This window comes from Capra hircus, chromosome 16 (genome assembly GCF_001704415.2).
Source record: "Capra hircus breed San Clemente chromosome 16, ASM170441v1, whole genome shotgun sequence".
NCBI classification, from domain to species: Eukaryota; Metazoa; Chordata; class Mammalia; order Artiodactyla; family Bovidae; genus Capra; species Capra hircus.
In genome coordinates this window covers 49,007,572-49,032,849 of record NC_030823.1, presented here as the reverse complement: position 1 = coordinate 49,032,849, position 25,278 = coordinate 49,007,572, and the positions used below count along the sequence as shown (strand labels likewise).

At 60.2% G+C, this 25,278-nt stretch overlaps 1 protein-coding gene across 1 annotated transcript in view; it reads left to right on the top strand.

Annotated features, from left to right (window-relative positions):
- The window catches only part of SKI (SKI proto-oncogene), a 54,200-nt gene extending 29,775 nt beyond the window's left edge, over window positions 1–24,425 (top strand). Inside the window, exons 2-7 of the mRNA XM_018060487.1 lie at window positions 18,689–18,808; window positions 18,887–19,002; window positions 19,395–19,657; window positions 19,766–20,067; window positions 20,632–20,862; window positions 21,289–24,425. Coding sequence (XP_017915976.1) covers window positions 18,689–18,808; window positions 18,887–19,002; window positions 19,395–19,657; window positions 19,766–20,067; window positions 20,632–20,862; window positions 21,289–21,477 — 1,221 coding nt within the window. The 3' untranslated portion in view covers window positions 21,478–24,425. The remainder of the gene's footprint in view (window positions 1–18,688; window positions 18,809–18,886; window positions 19,003–19,394; window positions 19,658–19,765; window positions 20,068–20,631; window positions 20,863–21,288) is intronic.

Genomic DNA, 25,278 nt, shown 5'->3' with positions numbered 1-25,278 from the left:
GAGATCCAACCAGTCCATCCTAAAAGAAATCAGTCCTGAATATTCATTGGAAGGACTGATGTTGAAGCCGAAACTCCAATACTTTGGCCACTTGATGCAAAGAACTGACTTATTTGAAAGACTCTGATGCTGGGAAAGATTGAGGGCGGGAGGAGAAGTGGACGACAGAGGATGAGATGGTTGGATGGCATCACTGACTCAATGGACATGAGTTTGAATAAATACTCCGGGAGTTGGTGATGGACAGAGAGGCCTGGTGCACTGAAGTCCATGGGGTTGCAAAGAGTTGGACATGACTGAGTGACTGAACTCAACTGAACCAGGGGTGGGAGTGAGGTTCCCTGCCCAGTTTTAGACCCTGGTCCTGGGGCATTGAACCTAATTTAATTTGCTCATGGAGGCTTCAGAGCAGAAGGGTTGAGGGGTGGTGGGTGAACACCTGGAGGGGAGGCCTGGGAAGCTGTACTCACCCACTTGGGACCCTCTCAGTTCTGGCTCAGGGGTCCCTTCACGCTGGGCCTTCAGTGTGGCTGTGCTGTTGGGGATTCTGGATGAGTGTGATCCATTTGGGACCTGCTGTGATGTCCGGCACGTCCTTCTGGACAGCAGGTCCCCAAGAGCCATTGCCTGCAAGTCCTCTGCAGGCCACAGGCCTGTTTAGGACGACGCCAGGTCTCACAGGGGTGGACGATGACCTGGAGGAGGAGCAGCAGTGAGTGCTCGGGCTCCCAGCCTTGTCCCTGGGAGAGGACCAGGCTCCAGGGGTATCTGGTCTCTGGAATGACGATGTGATGCTTGTCCTCAACCCCCAGGAGAGGGGGTCACTGTGCCGATGGTGCCTGGCTTTCTCCTGGCCTGGCCTGTGGTGGTGCCGTATGCACTAGGCTGAGGGAGCCACTGTGTTGGGGTGGGGGTCAGTCTGCACACGGAGCCCTGGGTGTCCCGCCACGTCCACTCACATGGCCATGCCAGGAGAGGTGGCCTGGCCATGGAAGTGCCGTCGGGCAGGCTCTGAGCAGCGGGGCCTGTGCCCCCTCCTGCCCTGTTCCCGCTGGCGGGCTGGCTTCTTTTCGGTTCTCACACAGCAGGTCTGGGAGACACTGGCTCATCACCCTGAGGCCAGGGCTGGACGGAGCCCTGGTGACCTTCGCTGGCCTCGCCCGGGTGGGGGTGTAACCACAAGTCCTTGCTGAGGTCAGGCAGTTACAGCGACTGAGGAGGCCTGCGGGCCCTGGGCCGCCATCTGGCGATTGTAAAACGGGCCCTCTGAGGTTCTGGAGTGGGGATGGTGGTGTCGCCCCTCCCTTCCCCCCCACTGCGGGCAGACACCTCTGAGCCCTGCTCTCTGGTGTCTGTGCTGAGGGTGAAAAGTTCAGGCCACCAGCCCTAGGGATGGGGGTGGGGCAGCCCCACGCCTGCTCTCCTTCTGGGCCCTGGACTCCTCGCGGGCGGGGCAGTTTCAGGACCCACAGACGTGTCCCACCTGCTCTCCAACCCCCACCCCCCACCGCGCCCCCCAGGACCAGCCAGGTCCAGAGTGGGTGACAGGAGCTTGGGCACCAGGGATGTGCCTTCCTATGTGGTCAGGCCCTCTAGCTGCCCCTGTGACTCTGGGTGGAAGGCACCCACCCCCTGTAGGGGCTTTTAGGAGGCCCCTATCCTATGTTCTGTCTCCTAGTTCTCTGGGAGTGAGGGGCTGGTCTGGGCACTTGGAGCCGTGGGACCCTCAGCACAAGGGCCTGGTGCTGCCGGCTCCGACGTAGATGCTGCTCTGTGCCAAGTGTGTCCTGCCCACGGGAACCTTTGTTCCTCTGGGCCCGCCAGCGCCTGGTCCCCTGTGCCCCCAGGACCTCTGGGCTGAGATTCAGCCCTTGTCCTCGAGGCTCCTGGTGGCTGCCTGAACCATGGGGTCTTGGGGGACCCTGGGGTGCCCTTCCTCCTGTCTAGACCATTGCTGAAGGGTTAGGAGGCGCTGATGACCTTTGTGCAGATGGCTGAGAGGACGATGCCAGGGGAAGGCCTACCCAGCTTACAGAAGTGTCTTCTGGGAAAGGGGACCTGGTCCCCCACACAGTCAGCATCCTGGGGACAAGGTGCTGTGGGGTGGGTGTGCCAGCCCCCTGGGCTTGTGTCTTCTCCCCAGGGGCACAGGCCCCCAATGGGCAGGTGCAGGGCCAGCCGGCCCTTCTGGGGAGAGGCGCCCCACCCCCAGCGCTCTCTAGCAGCCCAGCGCTGTGGAGAGGCCAGGTCGAAAGGTCACTGCCCTGATTCTTACGCCATGTCGTGTGTTCTCACGACCCCTCGCCCTCTGTATAGACAGCTTTTCGGGGGCTGAAAGGCCTGGATTGTAGCTCCCGAAGTGAAACATTTCAGTAGCTGCAAAATGGGGTTAAAACTGAGAAAACAGACACACACACATCTCCGTTTAGAACAAAGAGAAGGCAGGATAGCTCCAGACGACGCCACCTGCTAAAGTAGAATGAGGTGGGAAGGCCAAGTGGGAGGCTGCACCAGGAGCTCGTCCAGATGTGCAGAGTGAGAGGGCCCGGCTCGAGGAAGGCCTCTGGGACATGCCCGAAACCAGGGCGAGTGGGCGACCTGGTGTTTCTGCGTGGTGGCCTCTCTGCTGCTGTGTCCTGTTGGTGTTGCCCTTGACGTAGCTCCGTGTTGTGCCAAGCCCGGACTCCCTGCTTCTCTGGCTTCTGTCCATGCGTGTCTCCACAGTGTGGGACCCTCACCTCCCTGGAGCGGGTGAGGGGTTCTGCTCCCAGGATGACCCTGGTTCCTTTCTGAACCAAGTCATCACTCTGCTCGCAGCCAAGGTGGCAGGGGCCTGGGTCTCAGGTCTGGGAAGTGCCCACGGGCTTCTCCTCTGAGGGGAGTTGGGTTACATGGCCGAGAGTGCGCCAGGCCTGGGCATCAGGGCAAGTGGCCTTGGAGATGGGCGCAGTAGGTGGCCTTCATGGGATGAGGTGCTGAGGGTCCTGGGAGGGCAGGGTGGATGGGCCCTCCCCTCCTGCCCTGCCCAGTCCCCAGCTCTGTCCCTCATTCTCCCTGTCACTGAGGGCAGGGAAGTGGTTCCAGGCTGGAAAGGCTCATGCGTCTGGGGAGGCCTCCCTCTCACATCTGTTCTGGTCTCTCCTGTGGCTTTCCAGGCATTTGTGCAGTGAAACCTGCATGCCCTCCCTGATCTTGCACCTTTCACATCCACCTGGGGCTCTGCGTCCGCATCCTGGCCACATACTCCGTGTTTCTAGAGGTGGGAGTCCGGTTGGGACCCAGGGTGTGAGGGACGGCAAGGTGAGCACACTGGGCCAGTTCCAGGAGGATGCGGTAACGACAGGGGTTTCAGTCCCGTCCCCTCTCTGCATCCATCCATCATCACTCTCTGACCATTTCAGGGCGGTGTCCACGGCCTCTAGGCTGTTTTGGGGACATTTGCTTTCTGGTTTTTCAGGGTCCCTCCTGCCCAGGGGACCCTGCCAGGGGTCTGGTTGCACCTGCCAGGTCTTTGGTTTTTTTCTTGCACACCCTACTGCATCTGTCCTTAAACATTTGCTGGAAGCTGTGGCGGGGCTTGAGGGGCCCTGGCTCTGTGGGAGAGTCCTGAGCACGCCTTGGAGATGGGCTCGTGTGCACCTTTGCTCTCTGGCCTTTGCCCTTGGGCCAGGGGGTGGTTGCTCAGAGCTGGCTTCGGCTTAGCTGTGGCTCAGTCCTCCTTCACCCACTGTGCCCACGGCCTGGTTTCGAGTTTCAGCCCACACTGCCAGCGTGCTGGAGGGAGTGGTCCATCCTGGCACTTGCCCCCTAGGAGGCGGTGGGCCGGGCACACCCCAGGGGCACCGAGCCCCTTCTCTGTGCTCTCAGGAATTGTATTCGTGGTGCCCAGTATTTCACTCCAAAAGGACGAGGCCCCAAGGTGAAAAGAGAGACCTGGGCGGCTGGGCCCTTGGGGAGGTTGGACCCTGGCTCTGCTGCTCCCTGGTAGAAAGGGCCTACCGGCAGGGCCTGCACTCCCGAGGTCCTCCTGGTCCCAGCCCTGGATGCTGCAACCTCGTCTGGTCTGTTGGAGGACTGGTGCTCTTGTCAGCTCTGTGGATTCTCCATGGAAAAGGTAGAAAGCCTCCCAGGAGCCTCAGGGTCCCTAGCCTTGAGGTGTTTCTCTCTTGTTCTGAGATTCGGGAGGTTCTCGGGCCATAAGTCCACGTGTTCATTTGTAGTGGGCATCACGTGTGTGCTTGGCCTCTGACTGCTCCCCCAGCAAGGATGGGCGTGGGCCGTGGATGCAGCTAGGCTCCCCCAGAGGTGAGGAGGTGGGTGCCCACGACCACAAAGCCCTGCGCTGGGGGAAGGGTTTCCAGCTGGCCATGGAGAAAACAATTCTGTTTAAAATGAAGAGCTTTTTAAAGCCTTCCACACTTAGAAAACAGACCTTTCAAACTGAAATCCCTCGGCGCGTGCAGAACACACACAGTGTGCGTACCCCTCTGGCAAGTGCAGCCCAGAGGCAGGAACCTCTGTCCTCACCAGTGGCATCGTGCTTGCCGCCTCTTGGCCCAAAGAGGCTGTTCAGGCCACCCTTCACACCCATGCACAGGAGAGGCTGCCACCCAGGGCAGGATGGAGTCATCTGGCCTTGGGTCATTGCAGGGAGTCCTTTCAGCTGAGCAGGCTGTGCTGGCTGCAAGTCCAGCCATGCTAGCTCCTGTCTGGCCTCCTTTGTCCTTGCCGGGAGGCCTTGCAGGGTGGCAGCTAAGATGGGCCCCAGGGCCAGACTAGTGGCTTTTGTGGAGCCATTCTCACAACCTGCAGATTCCTAAACTTGCTTTGAAGATGATTCCCAGTGAGGTCCCCACATGGTCACTCTCCACCTGGTCAGTCCCCAAGCAGAGTCACGTCGTCCTCACATGTCCTTCTCCTTTCACCCCGCCCTTCTCAGAGCAGGGGCCTGACCTTCCTGTTCTAAAGACAGAGGCCTTTCCATGGGTCCTGGCAGGCTAGGGGGAGACGGAGGTGCTCTGAGGCTGAATAGAAATAGGGTGCTAGTCAGAGCCATTCATGGTCAGCGGAGGCGGGGCCTTAAGTGGCCACTGTGAGGTTTTGGTTTTTGACAGGTAAACAATGGAGGTTCCATGTTGGCCTCCGGGGCTTTGGTCTTTTCTCTGCCTGCTGCCCTGGGCAGTGGGTGGAAGCCCTGATGATCCTCAGGGTGGCTGTGGAGATCAGCCTGGCCTTGGGTGGGGACCCTGATCATCTAAGCCGATCTAAGCTGGGCTTCCTGCCAAAGGAAGAGACCATCCGGTCTCATTCTGGCTCCGGCGCCTGCCAGAGGGCCAGCCTGGAGACGGGGCTCCCAGTACATGGGGTTGTGGCCTGGGGTTTTTCACAGCCATCAACCTCGACCACCAGGAAGCTCAGACAGTCTTGTGTCCCCAGGACACCTAGGGCCTTGAGATGGTGTAGCCTGGCTGCATGGGACAGATGGACGTGTCCATGGATCCCTGGGACTGGTGGCCTGTGTGGACCCCAGGGTGGCCCAGCAAGGTTCTTATGACCTCCTAGGGGCATTGCAGCCCTAGCTGGGCTCCTCTCTCCATGAGCCGGGTAGGAATCTCGTCCTGCCCTTGACTACACAGTTAGACTTGGATATCCAAGTCCTGCCTGGCCCGCAGGGGTTGGGGGTGTTGGTCATCACAGCCCGTGGGAGGAGTGGCCACCCGCCCCCAGGGCTCCAGTCATTCTGGGCCCTTCATGCAGCACAGGTGTTCCTGGAGCATTTGTCACAGACCTGGTGTCCAGAGGCCCTGGGCTGCCCCCATGAGCAGCACAGAGCTGCCCTGGGGCAACTCTCCAGTCTAGCTGGGGTGGCCAAGATGCTGGGTCTGGTGGCAGAGCCCTGCTGACTGGACAGTCACCCACCTCCTGGCCCCCTGGCATCTCTGTGTTCCTGAGGGTCTCCCACAGCCCTGGTGCCAGGACCCTCATTCAACTGCCTCTAGTCCTGGCCTCCTGTGTCAGTGGGTGCCATGGGCCTGGCGGATTCCCCAGGTGGGAAGACCCCAACACAGAGCCCCTCCCACCTCGTCAGCCTTCTTGGAGCCGAGTCTTCCTGTCCCCCGCTTCCAAGCCCCTTCCCATCCGTGCAGCCTCCTGTCCTTGGGGCTTGGCATGGAGATTGGAGGGGGACACAGGAAATGCCTCCTTCCTTCCAAGGACTGCTCCAGCTGCAAGTGCAGGGGCTGGGAGAGGGGCGCGGGTGCGGAGAGCTGTCTTCCCTGCATCCCCTGTCCCCTCGCTGAGGCCACCCCGCACCCTCACCCTGCACACATGGTATGCCCTGCCAGGAGGGCTGAGGCCAGAGGATAGCGGGCTCCTCCTGTCCTCCTAGGAGCTGTATCTCCTCTTCCTGTGTTGGGGGGGGGTTGATTCAGTGGTGATGCTCCTGTGGCCTTGCTGTTGAAGAGACACATTAGCGGCCAGGGTGGAGCCTGCTCCTGTGTGGGCGGACGTCCCTTCTCCAGGAGGCCCTCAGATCACCGTCACCGAGGCAGGGCTGGTGTCCCAGTGTGGCAGCAGGAGCCTGGCTGCTGTGCCCACATGTGTCTGAGGCCCAGAACAGCCCTGGCCTGCAGACAGGAGATTGTGTTCCCTGACAGCAGACGGCGCACCTTTGGTGAAGGTGAACCCACCTACAGACAGCAGTGAACACAGGCCGCAGCGTGGCAGTTGGAAACTCAGACAGGAGGCCCCAGTCTTCCTAATTAGATAATGTGAACTCAGGTCTCAGGTCAGTGAGGGTCAGAGACAGGTTGGGTTGGGGGCTGGGCCATGGGCTCCGGTTTCTCTGCCACAGTGAGCAGACCAGGCCTGGGCGAGGGGCAACTCACCAGCTCTAAAGGTGGCTTCAACCCTCTGCCCTTAAGGGCCAGATCGGGCCTGCGGACTGCGGGTCCTCTCTCCTCCCCCTACTCACACACCCAGGAGAAGGCGCCAGAAGGCCCTGTCCTTGCTCCCCACCCAGGCTTCAGGCACACCCCTCCTTCCCCATGGGTTCTGTGGCTTCACACAGCGAGGGGAGGGGGCCCGGCAGGGCGTGTGGCAGTGAGGAGACATTGCTGGGTGTGGCGGGGGTCAGGGCCCCCGGTGCAGCTGTATCGCCCGGCCGCTGGCCTGGCAGCGCTAGGAGAACCTTGCGCCTGGGCCCTGGCCTCCTGCACCTGCCAGGCCCTGTCCCCCTCCATTTGCTGGGATGATCCACAGGAAGGGGGATTGTCAGGGGTTTCTGGCCTTTGACCAGCTCACCAGTGGCAGGGGTCCTGCTGCTGAGGGTCAGCTGTGGATGGCGTGGTTCCTGCTGTGGATGGACGTGTGTGGTTAGTGACCCCTGTGCTCTCTGCTCTGAGGCAGCAGAACCTGTGTCCCCCGCTTCTCAGATGAAAAATAGGTGTGTGTTCTGCAGCCTTGTCCCATGCTCACCTTGTTGACTTGTCCTGGCTCTCCTGGGCCCGGCGTGGCCCACGCAGCCCCTTCCCCACCCCAGCCTATCTCCGAGGCAGTGATGAACCTTGGACAGGAAGGGTCAGGTCCCCTCGGAGACCCTCATCCAAATGTGAAAGTGACATGGTGTGCTTCACGCGATGTGTCCTGCACTTTCCTCGGACTCACTGTGGTGGCCCTGCCTTCCTGGGAGCTGGTCGGCGCCAACCACAGGCCTGTGGATTCTCAGCTCTGTCTCCACGTGAGCTGTCTTCCAGCAGGCACTCCGGGAATGTGCCAGGGACACACCTGTGGTGACTTCCCCGGTCCTTCGCCAGCCTCAGTGCCTCAGCCCGGAAGCAGAGGCAGCCACTGAGCCAGCTCTGAGCTGCTCCCAAGGCCGGGCAGCGCCACTGTCCACCATGCTGGCTCGGGTGCTGGGCTCAGTGTTGTGTCGGTTTCTATGGAGAGAAAACAACCTGGGCTGCCGCCACTGTGAGAGGGAGGGGTGGGGACCGAGGAAGCAAAACAGACCCAGCTGGGTGGGCGGGGCTGCCTGCATGGGCGGGGCCTCCTGGTCACTTCCTGGCCGGGAAGCTGGCGAGAAAGTGTTCTGTCCCTTGAGCTGGCCACTGAGGCCAGGACGCTCTCAAGATCCAGGCTGGGCCTTGTCAGCTTTCTCTGCACATGCGATGCCCAGAGTAGGAGGACCTGCCTCTGGGGGCCCTTCAGGCTGCTGCAGAGTCAGGGACAGCTCCCCCGGGACCCCTCCCGCTGGCAGGAAGGGCCACAAAGGCTCTGGCCCTGTTGTGGATGACCGCCAGGTCCAGCGTGTCTTCCCTTCTGCCCACGCCATCCGCTGGCCCCACCGCCCACACCTGCGCTTCCATAGCCTCCTCAGCACCGGGTCCCCTGCTTTTCTCTGTGCTGCTTGCAGGCGTGGTTGAGGGGCCAAGCTGCACATCCCCCACCTTGCTGTGTGTCTCCTGCTGGGTCAAGTTCCCTTCCCTTCCCCCAGGAGGCCTGCGACCAGAGGAGGAGAGGTGGGGGCAGACACCTGCCTGACAGGCCACACCCACCCAGGGGCTGTGGTCACTGTGGCCGAAAGTGGGGTGGGTGCTCCACGCAGGTCCTCTGACTCCATCTCTGTCCGTAGTCAGCGTGGACTGGGGAGCCCATGTGTGTGTGCTTTCCTGGACAAAAGCATCCCCAACAGTAAAAAGAAGGGACTTGTTTTGTTGTTTGAACTGGTAGTACAGAAGGCCCTTTGGCTCTGTGTTGTGTTTGGGCCGCGGTGGGCGGCCTGCATGGTGTGTCGTGTGTCGTGGTTCAGATGCCTGGCGTTTCTGCCGGCTTGAGCCACCTCCACCATGAGTTTCCACCTCCTCACCGTCACCAGCCCTCTGCTTGCACTTGGGGTACGTTAACAGATGGGCTTTTAAAACTCTTCTTTTGGAGGATCTTTCTTCTTACCAGGTTAGAAAGCAGTTTCCAGGTTCCCTCGCAAGGCTGTGCTCCACAGCTGGGGGAGCCCTTGACCCTGGGTCCCTGAGGACCGTGAGCAGCCGTTGCTGGGTCTCTGCAGTCACACACTTGGCAGGTCCAGGTGACCATGTGTCTTGCGGATTCTGGCTGGCTATGTAACTCGGCTTTTGTTTGGGAAGCAGAAAGAAGGGCTAAAATCTCTGACAGACTTGTCTCGGGGGTTTTTGTGGCTAATTAACGCCATTTCAAATAAAGGAAAATAAGATGTTTTAAGTTCTGCCGCTCCTTAGAGCCGTAGAACGCTCCAAATCCTACCGTTCCTCTTTGCTCTGTGCAGTGCAGATGGGCGCGTCTGAGGTGTGCGTGGGGAGCTGCAGCGGGCTCTCGAGTTCTATCCTTGCGGGCGCGGGGCCTCCACAGCTCCTTCTGCCACCCTCTGAGGAGCGGAGGGCGGGACGACGAGAACGTGGGAGCCTGGCTCTCCTCCAGGCCGGTCTCCTTCCCCCCACGTGAGTGTGAGAGGCCAGGACGCCCTGCTTGGCCGGGGTGGGGGGCGAGTGGCCCTCTCTGTCTGAAGGAAAGCCCAGCCCCTTGGGATCTCATGCTGTCTCACTCTCTGCCCGCACTGTCTTCCCGTTGGACTTCATCTACCGAGAATCTGTTCAGAGTTGACCCCAGCTGGGTGTTGGCCGTCGTGTGACCTGGGATCCAGCCCCAGTGTCCATCCTCAGGTTAGAAAGGGTCTTGGGAGGGCCTCCTTATCCACCCGCCTCCTGCCCAAGGACGCTATGGGAGTCTGGCGTCAGGCTCCAGTGGGCCAGGCAGAGCCCCGTTCTGTGTGGAGATGGGCCTCGTGCGGCCTTTGGGTAGACACCACATATAGGTGTTTTTGCTTAGACTCTGAAGATGGGGAGCGTGTTCCCTGGACACGAGAAATCCTGATGTGGAGAGAAACAGGGATCTCCCGACATGGGCGGTTCGGACGCTGAGAACATTGTTAGCGGGCTGTCCGCCTGAGGATGGCGCAGGCTCTGTGACCTGTGAGGTAGACAGGTCTGCCCCCATGGACTTGAGGTGCTGGAAAGTGGGGCCTGAGCGAGGGGCTCCCCTCAGTGGGTTGGGGTGTGGGGTGGTGGACCTTGTCCACACGGGGCTTCCCGGGGCACAGGGAGCCTGGCTAGCTGGAGTGAGGGAGTCGTTGGAGAGCAAGGCTCCCCATCTCTCGCTCCTACTGTGTCTTTGAGGCCCCCGCCAGCTCCTGCACGGTCAGAAGGTCTGGTCAGCAGATCTGTTTCCCTCTGGCCTCTCAGGATGCACTGAGCTGGGGGCTCAGGGTTCACTGAGTGCCCTCTCCCAGCACCAGGTCTCCTTTCTGGAGTAGTGCTTGTGTGACAGTAAACAACGCGGGAGGCACACCTGCCAGCTCAAAGGTCAGGGCATGCTTGACCAGTAGGGGTCATGTCAGTGTCCCCAGGACACAGATGGTGGCCGGGATCCGGGCATGGAGCTCTTGGTCCTCCAACCTCCGCCACAGAACCGACCAGCCCCTGCACTGTGTCACCTCCTCCCGATGCCAAGCTTCCTGATCCTCCTCCCATCACACAGGAACGGACTTGGTGCTGCCCACCCTGCCCATGCCACCCTGGCAGCCCCTCCTGGAGGAATGGGTCATGGGTGAGATGCTCGAGGCGCCTCTTGGACACAACCCTTGCCGCTTGCTCTGATCGCATGTGCTCCCTGGCAGGATTCTGAGCAGTCCTCAGCCTTGTCCTCCCTGGGCCCCCAGGTGCTTGGCAGGCCCCCTCCTGCTCTGCTCTCAGCCGAGGCTCAGGAGCCAGTCAAGTCCTAGGGCCTCAGTGGGCATGAGGCTGTCGTTTGGAGGAGCAGGAAGACCCCTTACTAGAAGGAGGCGGGCTGCTGGGTCCCAGTGGCCTCTCATCACATGTGGCTCCCATTTCCATTGACGCTGTGGCTTAGTGGTGGCCCCCTGCCCCCAGTCAGCATCTGGGTCAGTGTCTGACTGACAAAACCAGTTGCGGGGTGCTCTCTTCCACCAAAGACCTATCTTGGGGCCACCGGGACACTGCCCACCCCCCCAGCCTGCTGGGTTTAGGGCTCTGCTCTGGGAAAGGCCTGTTGGGCCTCGCCTGTCCCCCTCCTGACACTGTCCCGTCAGCTGACTCCCACCTGCCCCCTACCTGGGGTTCTCTCTAGTCTCACCTGGGGCAGCTGACTGATTACACATGAGAATGTGCAGGCTACATGTATGCCCTAGGTGCCCACACACACGTGCCCCGACCTTGTCCTGACGGCCAGTGCCCCTGTGAGTCCAGGAGCATTTGAGCGTGCTCTGTAGGTGTAGGGAGCAGAGGGTGGCCCAGAGCCGCCACTGGGCAGAGCTTGCAGCTCTGAGGAGGAGGAGGCCGGCTAGTGGAAGTGGAGAGGGGAGGGGACCACACCCCCAGGAGCCTCGAGGGAGATGCCTTGGGTGCAGTGAGGTGCCGTGGCACCCCTGGTGGCAGATGCTGGTGTGAGAGGAGCGGCTGGGGGGCGGGTCCGGGTCAGGAGGTGTCGGAGGAGTGACCCTGCAGAGCAGCCGCCTGGCCTTCATCGGGACGGCACCCACGCATCCGTCCTGGTTCCTGTGTCAGAGGCCTGCTGGGGGTCAACAGAGTGGTTGAGCCTCCTGAGGGCCTGGTTGGGGCCAAGGCTGCCCACGTGGACCACGGTGCGTCCAGCCCCCCTCCTGCCCTGTGAACTGTTCTCTTCTGGTGAGGCCAGCGCTCAGTCACTCCAGGAAGGGCGGCCGCTTTTCCTTTCTTGTTCTGGGTAGACGGGCTTGTTTGTCCTCCTCCCTCTCCCGGGGCCAGAGGCCTGCGTCCACTCCACGCTGGCCAGTCAAGGTGCTCACCACCCTTTAAAACCAAGAACAGTGTTGTAGGAGTAAAATAAGCCTCAAAACAAGAACCGTGGAGTTTCAGAACAGCTTCATTGTTCTTGGGTTCTGGTTGTTTGGGGTTTTTTGAAAGTCTTTTTACGGTTACTTTCCAGTGACTGTGAAGAAAAAGAAAGGTTCCATTCCCCCTGCCCAGTCCGGCGGGACTTTCCCTGACTTTCTGATTCTCAGGGGCGGTGGGTGTGGGTGGCCTGGTACGGGGCTGGTGGCAGGGCTGTGGCGTGTGGGGACAAGGGCACCAGAGGCCTCTTGTGGTCAGGACAGACGTCCAGGGTGTTCAAGGACACACACCCCCCGAGCCCATCCCCACCCCCTACAGTCTCCATGTGGGGGCGCCACCCGCAGCTGGGTGGCCCTCTCAGGGGCTGCCAGACTGTGCACCTGCCCAGGGTTCCTTCTGAGTGGTGTCCAGGGCTCCTTGGGGAGGGAAGGCCCCACCCCTGCCCCCACCCTTGCCAGCTGAGAGCTGCTGAGGTTTGGTTTGTCAGGGAGGGGCAATGACTTTCATTACAAAAGTCTTAACTTATTCTCATCAGCGATGTGGAAGTAACAGAAAAGATGACCTACTTAAATTTAAAAAAAAAAGTGAATCTGTTAAATTGCTATTTTCACTTCATTTTGGGGTTTGGGGTTGTCTTGCAAATTTAATCTGCTTCCTCTGTACCACAATAATCAGAAAATAGGTTAATTTAAGCGTAATATGAAACATGAATGATCACGTGGAAAATATTAATGGTACTTACAAAAATAGCTCGGCAGTTTCTGGAACTGTAAAATCTCCCGGACTGTCCACGACGAAGCCCTGGGGTGGACGTGGAGATGGTGGTCCAGAGCGCTGGGCCAAGAGCTCCCTTCAGGAGACCTGGGTGCTGTTGGCAGGACTTACTCTCGAAGCCTGGGTGGGATGTGGTAGCTCAGAGCCCCTCATCCTCCCGGGAGCCACACTCTGTCCTCTGTAGCTGCCCTCCCTTGGAGTGGGCAAGGGAAGGAGCAGGAAGGAGCCTGTGGTTCCCTGCTGTGCCCACCCCGGATGAGGGCATTCTAGGCACGGCAGGGCTGGCTGTGGTCTTGAGTGAGGGAGGTTGTCCACCTGCTGGAGCTGGGGGGCCCTTGGCTGCCCTGGGTAGGAGAGTCCAGCAAAGTAGGGCCTTGTGCCTGCCCAGAGCTGGGGCCAGTCCACGGGAGGTTTCCCTGTGTTCGCTCCTCTCAGGCTGCGTCTATTTGGGTGTTTCTGCCCCGTTTTCTTGTGGGCTCTGGCCGTCTGCGTGGTGCTGCGCCTCACCCCGTTCCTCCCAGGGGTCTATGCAGGCCTGAGGTTATGAGTTCTTGAGAGACTTTCCCTTGCATGGTGGGCATGGGTCCTGGGGTGCCCACTGCCCACCACAGGGTTTAGGAGGTGGGGATCTCGGGGTCCTCAGAAATTAGGGGCCACCCCTTGTGCCTGGCCTCTGCGTTTGTGTGCAGCCCACCACCCCCACCTCAGAACCCTGACCAGGTCCATGCTGTTGTTCTGGACATGCCCTGGCTGCCCAGCCAGGTGCCAAGTGGATGCCAGCCCCAGTGAGACCTTCCCTGACCTCTGACGCCCTCTGGGCCCTGTGGGTCAGAGTGGTCCTGTGGGCGTGGGGCCATTACCTCTTCCAGGGCCAGCCACAAGTGGCTCCTCAGGCGTCCTGCTCCGTCCTTTGCTGGAAGGACGGTGAGTCAGGAACCGTTGATCCTCGGTGGTTTGGCTTTTCAACCAACAGTTTACTTCATTTTTCTAATAGGTAGTTTTAATAATAGCTTTATGGAGATGTAATTCACGTGCCATAAAGTCCACCCTTTCTGAGAGCATGACTCCCTGCTCAGTCACCAGTGTCTAGTCTCAGCACATCTGCATCACCCGGAAGGAAACCGTGCCCCGTGGGCCCCCCGGGCCCACTGGTGCACTTCCTGTCTGCAGATCTGCCTGTTCTGGATGGTCCACGAGAATGGGGCTGAAACAATGTGGCCTCTTGGGTCTGCTCCTCTTGCTGGGCTCTGTGGTGTCACGTGTTAGAGCCTTGCACCTCATTGGGACCAAGGGGTGCTCTGCAGTGTAGATGGATGGACCATGTTTTGTTTACTCCTTCGCCCACTGATGGACATGTGGGACTTTCCACTCCTTGGCTGTTAGGAACAATGCTGCTATGAACACGTCCCATTTTTTTGTGGATGTGTTTTCAATGATCTTGAGTGTATCCATCCAGAAGTGGCATTGCTGCGTCCTGGGCTATTCTGTGCTTTTGAGGAATTGCTGGGCTGTCCCATGACCGTTCCCCTCCAGTAGCATGGGGTTCCGGTTTCTCCACGTCCTCCCCAATGATGCCGCGTATCGTCCATCCTTGAAACAGCTCCAGCCATCCTCGTGAGTGTGAGGGGCACTTGGCAGGTTATTTAAATTCTCCTTATTGAGATGATTGTGAATTCACATGTGGGTGTAGCAGACATTCTTGTGTGCTTTGTCTGGATTCCTGTAGGTTCTGGTCCCAGGCTGAGCCCCTCTCTCCAGTCCTCTGCGTGTTAACTGTGCTCACGGGGTGGTTCTACATTCAGCTGTGCCACAGCTGCCTGGGTCACGTCCCCGCCAGCAACACACAAGTTCCCAGTTTCTCTGCCGCCTCCCAACACATGCTTTCTGGTTGTGATTGCAGTCATCCTGGTGGCTGTGAGGTGCATCGCCCTACTGTGAGACACTGAGAGTCTTCACATGCTTGATGGCCGTGTGTCCTCCTTGGAGACACACCTGTTCGAGTCCTTCTCCCTGGACTTGGGTTGTTTTCAGTCTTTCTTCCATTCTGTGGGTTGTCTTCACCTTCTTGGTGGTGTCCTTTCAGGCACAAATGTTCTGATTTTGCTGGATTCCTCCTTTGCTGTTTCACCTTTGGTTCCTTGTGCTTTAGCGTCATTAGGGAGTTCGTGGGGGTGGGGCTCACCCCTGTAGAGCCTTGGTTTCTCCAGACGGCTCACCTTCAGGTTTTCTCTGAGCTGGTATAAGGTTCTCCGTGTTAGCTGCCGCCTGGTGAAAGAGGGTGCAGAAGCAGGTGGTGGAGACGGTGCAGGCAGGTGTGTTGTACAGCAGAGCTGGTGTGTCTGGAAGGCACGCCCAGCTTCATGTCAGCTTCATGTGGGGTTTCCTGCTCACCTGGAGGCTGTGTGCACACACCAGCCATGTTGGGACATGGCCCTCAGCTGAGCTGTGGTGCTTGCTCTGGGTGTCTGTTTGTCTAGAAGTGAAGCTGCCTCTGGGGAGAGGCTGACAGTCCTCCAATGTCTGATGGTGGGAGGCACCTGTGTCGCTGGGGCTCTGCCAGGGTGGCCGCACAGGCATTGAGTCTGGGAGGGGTCAGGTGGTTGACAGAAAGCCTGACGTTATCCTTCAAATCAGTTCACGACCAGCCGTCCAGTTGACGACGTCTGGCGGCTGGACAGTGCGTTTCACTCCCTGGTTGAGTGCAGCGTCTAGCTAGACCCTCATCTGGGCCTGGTCCCCAGATGGCAGAACTCCTAGCAAGGAGTCCAGGGAGCTGAGTGTCATTTTCTCTGTGGGGCGGGTCTTCCATCCAGGTCGTGCTCCTCATCCCTAGTGTAGGTCTCATCAGAGACTCTCCCGCCCGGTTCCCCAGCCACATCGCCCAGTGCTGCTGGACCAGAGGGTGTGTGGGTGCTGGCTGCCCTCAGCCCTGCAGAGCGCCCAGGCCAGAGTGCATCCTGGCCTTAGGCCCTGAGGCCAGAGGGGACACCTTTGTGCTGAAGAGAGCAGACCCACGCAGCTCGGGGGTGGGGATGGGGGGCACTGCTCTTTTCTGGGTGCCTGTGGCCTCCCCGTTGAGCTCTGCATGTGCACGACTGTGAACAGGGGCATGTGCCCCTTGGGAGGGTGCAAGGAGTCTCTACACCCTGACCACCCAGGGTGCCCTGGGCAGACACCCTGGACAGATGCCCAGCTGTACTCGGTGGCATTTCTCAGGGTAGCACAGTGCCTGCCTGGGTAGGTGGAGCCCGGTCACCTCATGTTCCGGGGCCTCAGCCCAAAGCCCACACATCCCACAAGGGCTTCGGGATGAAATTGTGGACCTGGGCGGGGAGGTGACCTCAAGTGGCCACCCTCCCACCAGGCAGCCACCTGGGTGGTCTCTGGATGCTGCATGCAGCGCTGCGCACTACTCCGGCGATGTCTCCCTCCACGCTGCCTCGTGTCCATGTACGGGCTGAGAGTCCGGTCTTCCTCCCAGAGCCTGGGGCCGTTCAGGCCTGGTCCTGCCTTGTGCTGGGCTTCTCTCACTCTGGCCTATCCAGGTTGGCGGTGGGCAGCTCTGTGCCCAGCTGGGCCCTGGCTCCGCCTTTTGGTCAGAGAGCCTCTCCTCTGCACTGCCTGGTCACCCCAGAGCCAGGGGCCTGGGGGATGGGCCAGTCAGCGCTCCTGTATGCAGAGCTCACACTGGGTGCTCTGGCCCGAGTCCGGTGCCACCGGCTGGTGCTGGGAATGTTCTCTTCCTTCCTCCCCCATGTACTCATTCTCTTTCTGTTTAAGGTGGACAGGGTGGGGCCTAGGAAGTAGAGCGTGGAGCTGGGGCTCACAGTGCAGAACCCAGGGAGGAAAACCTGAGACAGCTTCGTCCTCGGTAGTCCGAAGCCCTCCTTTCCCCCAGGAGCCCCCTGCCTGCAGAGAGGACCCCGGGTTTGCCTGGCTGAGCTGGCCTGCAGGACCTCAGACACTGAGTACAGCCCTTGTGAGCACGAGGGGGTTTGCCAGGAGCTACCCCTGCTCTGCCTATTGCCCCCTGTGCTGCCCTCTGGGGTGGCCACAGCCTCAGCAGCCGTGCACACCCTGCTCCACCCAAATGCGGCGGCTCCACGGTTTGGGGCCTCTGACCTGGGAGGACAGGAAGGTCATGAAGGTGACGTCACCCCCAGTTTTACCCCAGATCCTACACACATATGCAGGTCCTTGGCTGATGCACAGGCTCCACAGTGACAGACAGGCGTGGCCACTGAGCAGTCCCTGGTATGGGCTGCCTGTGGCACCAGGTGCGTTCTCCTGGAACCCACGTCTCTGCACTGTCCCCGCAGGCTTTTCTGTCAGGTAGGACGTGTATCTTGAAGTGTGGGGAAGCTGCTCGAGTGCATCCTGGATTCCAGGGCCCAGCAGTGTCAGGAGCGGAGGCCACAGGCTCGCCCCCTCGCAGAGGTGGCCACGCGGCTATCACTGCACACATGGTTGTGTCGCTGATCTTCTGCCATCTCCATGGCCCATCCTTCCTGGGCTTTGAAGAGGGGTCACTCCCTCAGGCCCTGGTGGCCATGCCTCCTCCTCTGATGCTTCCTCATTCCCGTAACCAGCCACCTGGACTTTGTGGAGAGCACACCGGGCTTCCTTGGACCAAGTCCCCAAGGTTGCTCAGCTCCTGCATCCCGGGTGGACCAGGGCTCAGGCAGTTTGAGGGGGGCAGGAGGCTCCAGCCTTTCTCCCTAGCAGGAAGCCGCCCCCGCCGTGTGGTGGGGCTTGCTGGCCGCGTGGGGGTGGCCTGCGGCCCGGGTCGTCTGACACCTCCCACGAGGGCTCCCTGAGGTTTCTCGGAATTGGAGGAGCCGGCAGGGCGCTGTGGCTTCTCTCCTGTGAGAACTCGGCTCAGACAGGAAGCCCCACCCTTGCGGGTGGCGCCCGGTCCAGTACTATGCACCAAGCTCGGGAGGCCCCCAGGCATCGCCTAGCTCCTTTCCCCTTCACCGCCCCCCTGCCCCGCCCCAGCAAGAGCACCAGGTGTGTTCAGATCTGAGTTGTCTGTCCACGCTGTCTGAAGGACCCTCAACCAGTCTCCCAGGGGCTGGGTGGGCAGGCTGAAGGCGCAGCCACCCTGTGCTGGGACCAAGGCCAGAGAGCATGCCGCCCAGCCCCACGGGTCTGGGCCCGAGGGTTCCAGGTTTCCTGGAGTGGAGTTAGGGAGCTTTGGCTGTGGGGTTGGGAGTGGCCCCTGCACACACCCAGAAATGTGGGCTCTGTTGCCCTGGTGGTCTTGCACCCAGTTGGCTCCGTCCCTTGAGTTTTGTTGTGATGACCCTGCTGAGCACGGCAGCTGACCAACCACTTCCTTCCCCACAGCCCTGGAAGTGCAGGCCCCTCAGGGCCAGTTCTGGGGTTCGGTATTCTCTCCAGCTGTTCCCTGGGGCCAGCAGGCAGGGGGCAGTTTGACACCAGCCCTGGAGGCTGCTCCGGCTACAGTATCCAGCAGACACAAGACTCGTGTGTCCCAAGCTTCCTTCCCCTACACGAGACTTGGGGACGTCCAGGGGCTTTCTCAGCGGGCTGAGTGCACTCAGTTCATGTTGGGGCTGTTCCTTCCAGCAGGGACGGGACAGGGCCCGAGCTTTCTGCTCACCCGTCATGCAGCTGGCCCAGCCCCACAAGAAGTTTCTAAAATTAGTACCATGTGGTGAAGCCCAGAGCTCTGGGGGCGCTACATGAGACGCCCCTGGAAAGCTCTAGGCAACCCCAACAGGGCCCTGTGCTCAGCCCGCGAGCCTGCCTGCCGCTGCCCCTTCCAGACCTGTCAGCCCGAGTTGGGGTGGGCAGGGGTCCCTTCTGAGCTGACGTGCTGTGGGTCCTTGGCCTCTGCCAGCTGTCAGGCCCGCGTTGGACCAGGCGCACCATGCGATGTGTGCCTGCGGGGTCTGCGTGTCCCTGGGCATGCCTCATGTGTGGCTGCGTCCTACCCAGCGTGTCAGCGGGAACTTCTGTGTCTCTCACAGGTCTCTGATCCCCCGGCCTCTGTAAGAAAAGCAGATGACACCCCCTCCCAGCACCCCACGTCCTCCGAGAAGGACAAGCAGCCAGGCTGGCTGCGGACCCTGGCCAGCTCCTCCAGCAAGGTGTGGCGCGTGGCCCTGGCAGCTGGGGCGGGGGCGGAGTGGCCTGGGGCCCCCCTCTGACAGCCCCTGTTCCCACAGAGCCTGGGCTGCGTCCACCCTCGCCAGCGCCTCTCCGCCTTCCGACCCTGGTCCCCTGCGGTTTCCGCGAGTGACAAAGAGCTCTCCCCGCACCTCCCAGCCCTGATTCGAGACAGGTGAGTGACCCTCCCGCCGTGACCACCAGCCATGACCCACGGGGCTTGCAGACCAGCCAGAGAAGCAGGTTCCTGCTTTAATCAGGTTCCCACTTTAATCGTCTCTAAGCTTGGCGGGCGGGCGGTCTGGAGGCCTCGTGTCAGGCCCCAGCTCTCCGGGTAAGGCAGTCGCAGAAGTGCTGGTCCTTTGGTGGTATGGGGGAGGGTGTCTAGGTTTTCTGTGCTCTAAAGTTGGTGGCACACAATGCATGGTGGCTGGGAGCCGTGTTCCAGCTGCCCTAGGCTGAAGTGTCTGCTCCCTCACACTCTCTGTGGGAGCAGGGCCTGCTATGGGGGTCGTGCAGGGGCCAGGGCAGCTGTCGAGGACCCAGCACCTGCTGTGTCTCCCACAGCTTCTACTCCTACAAGAGCTTTGAGACGGGCGTGGCCCCCAACGTGGCCCTGGCCCCGCCAGCCCAGCACAAGGCAGTGAGCAGCCCGCCCTGCGCCACGGTCGTCTCCCGGGCCCCTGAGCCCCTCCCCGCCTGCATCCAGCCCCGGAAGCGGAAGCTACCTGCAGACACCCCTGGAGCCCCGGAGACACCAGCACCCGGGCCTGCCCCCGAGGAGGACAAGGACTCGGAGGCTGAGGTGGAGGTGGAGAGCCGAGAGGAGTGTGAGTGCCCATGCCCATCTGTTCTTAGGGGGTCGGTCCTCCTGGGAGGGTCCCATCCTGGGAGAGGATGCTCTGCTGACTTGCATCTCTGTCTGTCTGTCTCTGCAGTCACCTCCTCCCTGTCCTCGCTGTCCTCTCCATCCTTTACCTCATCCAGCTCCGCCAAGGACCTGAGCTCCCCAGGCCTGCTTGCCCCGCCCGCGGCCCCTGCCGCCCCTGATGCCATGGCCCCCACCGACACCCCGAGCAGCGGGCTGGAGGCGGAGCTGGAGCACTTGCGGCAGGCTCTGGAGGGCGGCCTGGACACCAAGGAAGCCAAAGAGAAGTTCCTGCACGAGGTGGTGAAGATGCGTGTGAAGCAGGAGGAGAAGCTGAGTGCCGCCCTGCAGGCCAAGCGCAGTCTGCACCAGGTGAGTGGCTGCACACCCGTCCCCACACCAGGCCCCAGGCCACTCCCCCGGGGCACTTACTTCCTTTCCAAGAGGCTTCTGCTGGCCTCCCCTGCCCACCTGACTTGATTAACGAGTCCTCAGCACCTGGGAGGGCGGGGCTGTCACCCAGGGCTCTGCAGCCTGGGCCCCCTGGTCTCTTCTGCTCTCACACCTCAGCCAGTGTCTGGCATGTGGGCTCACTCAGCACAGCCCTGCCAGCCCCAGAGCCAGCTTGCAACCGCTTGCTCACTCAGCACCCCTCCGTCTCCCTGGTTCTGGTTGGAGGTGTGATTTCCCACATGCATATTCATGAGCATGTTTGCAGGGGTGGGGCTGAGTCCCCAGAAGGGCCACCTCCTCTCCATCTGGCCATGGGGCCTCTGGGGCCCTCAGATGGTGCGGTGCCCGGGTGAGCCCCTCCCTGATACTGAGGATACACCCAGGGGCTGTGGGCAGTGCTTGGAGGGGACAGGGACCTATGGGGCAGGCGGGTGCTGGGGAGGCCTGGCGTGGGGGCGCCCCTGAGCTGGCTCCTCACCTCAGGAGCTGGAGTTTCTGCGAGTGGCCAAGAAGGAGAAGCTGCGGGAGGCCACGGAGGCCAAGCGCAGCCTGCGGAAGGAGATCGAGCGGCTCCGTGCGGAGAACGAGAAGAAGATGAAGGAGGCCAACGAGGCGCGGCTGCGCCTGAAGCGGGAGCTGGAGCAGGCGCGGCAAGCCCGCGTGTGTGACAAGGGCTGCGAGGCTGGCCGCCTGCGGGCCAAGTACTCGGCCCAGGTGCGCAGGGAGCCACGGGAGGCAGAGGTGGCGGGTGCGCCCTTGGCATCTCAGGGTCCCTCCCCTCCTTGCCAGGCTGTCTGTATGTGGGGAGCTGCTCGGCTTCGGGCCCGTCCTCCGTGGGGTGATGTGGCCCCAGGCTCTCCTCTCTTGTCCTGGAGGAGGGCTGAGCTCACCCTCACATGCCCGTGAATGTCTCAGCTGGTCCCCATGGCCATGCTGAGCAGCAGGCTCCCAGGGATGGGGGTTGGGTGTCGTCCCCTGTCTTAGGGTCTTTGGAGACGGTGCTAGTCCTCCTACTGAGCTCACCAGCAGGTCCAGTGGGTGGCGTGGGAGGCGAGTGTGTGATGGCCGGAGGGTCAGCCCGGGGCCAGGCAGTGACAGGGTGGGTGGGGAGCAGCTGGCTAATGCAGGCGTCCCTTTCAGATCGAGGACCTGCAGGTGAAGCTGCAGCACGCAGAGGCCGATCGTGAGCAGCTGCGGGCCGACCTGCTGCGAGAGCGGGAGGCCCGGGAGCACCTGGAGAAGGTGGTGAAGGGGCTGCAGGAGCAGCTGTGGCCGCGGCCCCACTCCGAGGCTGCAGGTGGCGAGAGCACGGCCGAGCTGGAGCCCTAGCTGAACCCACTGTCTGCTGCGCAGGGCGGATGCCACAAGGCGGGCGGGCGGCGGGGTTGGGGCTCCGTGCCAGCAGGACGCCCCCCTCCAGTCCTTATAGCACAACGTCTTACTGTGCCTAGAACCAAGCAAGTGTTTGGAACCACATACTTTTGGAATCCACTGCAAAATTTTCTACTGGCCAAGTTCAAGCGTGCAAGCCGGTTCCCAACTGCCCCAGAGATGAGGCCAGCTCGGTGGTTGTGGCTGGCCCTCTGCTTGCCGGAACGTTCTAACATTTACACTTTTGTTATAAGCTATTTAAAACCAATAAGGAGACTTGATATTCAGAAAAATCAACACGTTTTTTAATGACTAACTTTTAAAAGCCCCACCCACACATGATGCCCCCCGAGGACCCACATGGGAGCCGGGGTGGCCCCCGTCCTGCCCCTCGAAGCCATCGCAGCTTGTCTGCACCTGCGGCCGCGTGACCACACGAAGGGTTTTTCTCCAGAGTCTATTTTTTCAGCGACAAGGACCTGTCTCCCGCACTGTCAGGGGAGGACCCGGGGAGTGCCGCGTGCACGCGAGCTGGAACACTGCCGCCTTACCCACCTACCGTCCCCCGCCACCCACAGGGTCGTCTGCAGGGGCGTCCGCAGGGGTGCTCAGGCGCGGCGGGGGTGGGTCCGCGCTGGCCGGGCATGTGCCCTCCTCCACGCGCCCCTCCGTCCAGCTGCCGCCCCACAGAGGCGTCTGCAGGGGTGCTTGGCGGGGTGGCGGAGGTGGGTCCGCGCTGGCCGGGCACTCGCCCTCCTCCTCGCGCCCCTTCATCTGGCCGGCAGCACGCCTTCTGTTTGGGCCGAGGCTGCAGCATTGCAACAAACACAGCATTATTTCAGTTTTTCTTTTTCCTTTTGTTTGTTCGTTCATTTAAACGTATACTTAGAACTGCACTTTGTCAAAAACCTTCCCCTTCTCTTTTTATTCCCCAGTTAACTGAGGTTTTTACTTTCAGATACTGCAAACCGATTTCTAGAGCATCCACATCCTAAGTGCTCGAGTGTCTAGAAACCCCTCTGGTGCTTGGTTGAACAAGGGAATCACACGAAACGAAAACGCAAAAACTGAACTTCGGGGGGTGGTTCTGTGCCTTCCAGCGTCTTGTACAGCAAACCCTGACTCGTCTTCTTCCCCCAGAATACGTCTCCAGTAGCTGTTGGATCTGCCATGATCACAATGAGTTACCTGCATTTATTCCAAATAATCGCGTTTACTCTTAACTGTATGCGAATTGTATAAGGTTTCTTATGCCCAAGCTTGAAAAATGAGTTCCCAGTAGACCAGGTGGCTCCCTGACCTAAATCATGGTATTTATTTACACGGAGAGACCTGACCGGAACCCTCTGCCCGCATCTGTCCCAGCACCCGGCAGCTGTGGCCATGGGAGGTGGTGCCATGGCCGCCGAGTAGAGCAGAGTTCGGGTGGCCACGTTGGTGGAGGGGTTCTGCCCTTGGTTTGCTGGGTCAGGGCTGGGTGCTGCCAGCCCCCCTTCTAAAGTGCAATGCAAAAGGGACACCGTGTATATGCAGCGTGCGTTTGGTTGTTTTTCTTTTTTAAAAATTTTTTTGCTTCTGTTTTTCTTTGCAGTTATTAAATCTGTATGCATGGACTTTTAAACCTCTGCCATACGTATATCCACCGATGGGCATTATTACCGTGTCGTGTAGAGGGTCGGTTGTGTCACGCAACACTCAGAATGCTGTGTTTACCCTTGTTTTTCCAGAGTTGTGTTTTCCAGCCATTTCTTCAAGGGAAACTAAATGATTTAGTTGGAGCAAAGCTTTGAGTGTGTCAGTGTGCTTCTGTGCGGCTGTGCTCTGTCGCCGTCTGAACCTGCAGTGAGGTCGCAGGGCCCCCGGGACCTGCCACCCGAGGCCACCGGGTTTGCTCCATTCACCTTCTGAGTTTTTAGACTCCAGAGGGAGACACATTTTTCCAAGTTGCACATGGGGGCAATGTGTCCCCTCACCTCCCTTCTGCTCACCTGCACATCTGACCATCAGCTCGGTCTGCCCCGCCACCATCCAGCTTGGTCCCTGATACTGGGAAGAGCTGAGGTATGGCGGTGGGGTTGGGCAGCCTCATTCCCCCCCACCCCCGCCCCTAGGCCCACTCTGAGGGTCCCATGACCTGCCAGAGCCAGTGGCAGCTGCGGGCGAGGCCGGCGAGGGGCTGTCTGTCCCCATCCCCGTCCTTGGGGGCATGGTCCCCAGGCTCCTGCCTCGCAGCTACAGTTGCATTTCTTTCAGAAGAGGCATCTCTCCGTAGGCTGTTGACTCTCCCCGTGTGTAATACCCATTACCAGAATGACCGTGTATTCAGTTTAATCACTCATTATTTCTATGCTGAAAGAAGATTTTTAACGAAGGGAAAAAACAACAGCAATAACATTCATATCTATGGAGCAGCTAACTCACTCACATAGTGTCCTGCTTTTCGTACAGAACTCGCCAGTGTACAAAGCGACCGTGTAAATACTCTCTCCTCTTACACTCGTGTATCATATGTGTACATGGTGGGTCCTCCCCCGGGACTCTCTCCTTACTGGTAGCTGTCCTCTTTTCTGGGTTGTTTCTAACAGAGGAAGAACACGCCCACCAGCTTCCTGGGCAACCCCACCCGTCCTTCATGCCTGCTCACCGGGCTTGGGGGGCTGTCTTGTTCTTGCTTTAAGTCAGGAGTCACAAATGACACTTTTTTTTTTTTCAATTAAGGAAAAAAAAACCACAGCTCCACCCTGGTGCCCGCCAGGAGCGTCCGCATCGCCGTCCCCTTCTCTCCTTTGCTGCTGCTAATGACAATATGACGACTTACTCTACTATTCGAAAACTATTTTTATGTAATTAATGTATGCTTTCTTGTTTATAAATGCCTGATTTAAAAAGAAAAAAGAAAGAGCTTGGCATATTTCTCTATTTCTCTGTGTACCCGTCAGTCCTTCGACGCCCCTCCCCCAAACAGATGACATGACACAATCAAGTTCAGGGTTGGCCCTGCCCCTCCCTGGGCTACCACCAGGCCTGCGCCCAGGAAGAGTAAGGGGGTGCCTGTCTTCCCATCAGACCCTGGGGTCCTTCAGTCTCCACTGACTCCATTGACAAGTGGGCAGGTCCTGGCTGGGGCCCTCTGCCTCTCCCTCTTGGTCACGCTGAACTGTGGCTCCTCCTCGTACTGTGGGCATCCATGGGGACACCTCATCTGCCTGCTGGAGTAGGTGGCCAGTCCCCTGCAGAGCTGTCTCATGTCTTAATGGGGAGGGAGCCAGCGGCCTCAGAACTGCAGACCCCAACATGCCGCCCTAAAAGATAAGCAAAGCCCCCACCCCTACCTGTGTGACTCCCTGGGGGCTTCTCCAGACCCCCCTGCCCCTTGATGCTGGACCTCACCTCTCTAGGCTGCCTTTCACCACCCAGGCCCAGCCTCCCAGCCCAGATCCCAGGGCCTCATAGGTCACCTGGAGGAACGGACCCCAGCCTAGGAGACCCCTGGGTCCCTACCTCCTCCCCCATCCTTAGTAAGCCCCCCAGAGCTGGGCCCAGTGGTGTTCCCCTGGAGCCCTTGGGGGGAAGCAGGATAGGCTGTGGTGTGGACAAGGAAGCAGGCTCCACCCCACCCAGGGGCGGGTCTCCACCCAGGCCAGGCGGGGGGCAGCGGGGCCAGGGTCGCCGGGTGTCACCTTGGGTCTGAAAGGTCAGGCTGCAGATGGGACGGAAGCAGGGGCCCCGAGGTGTGGGTGACAGACCCCCCTCATGGGG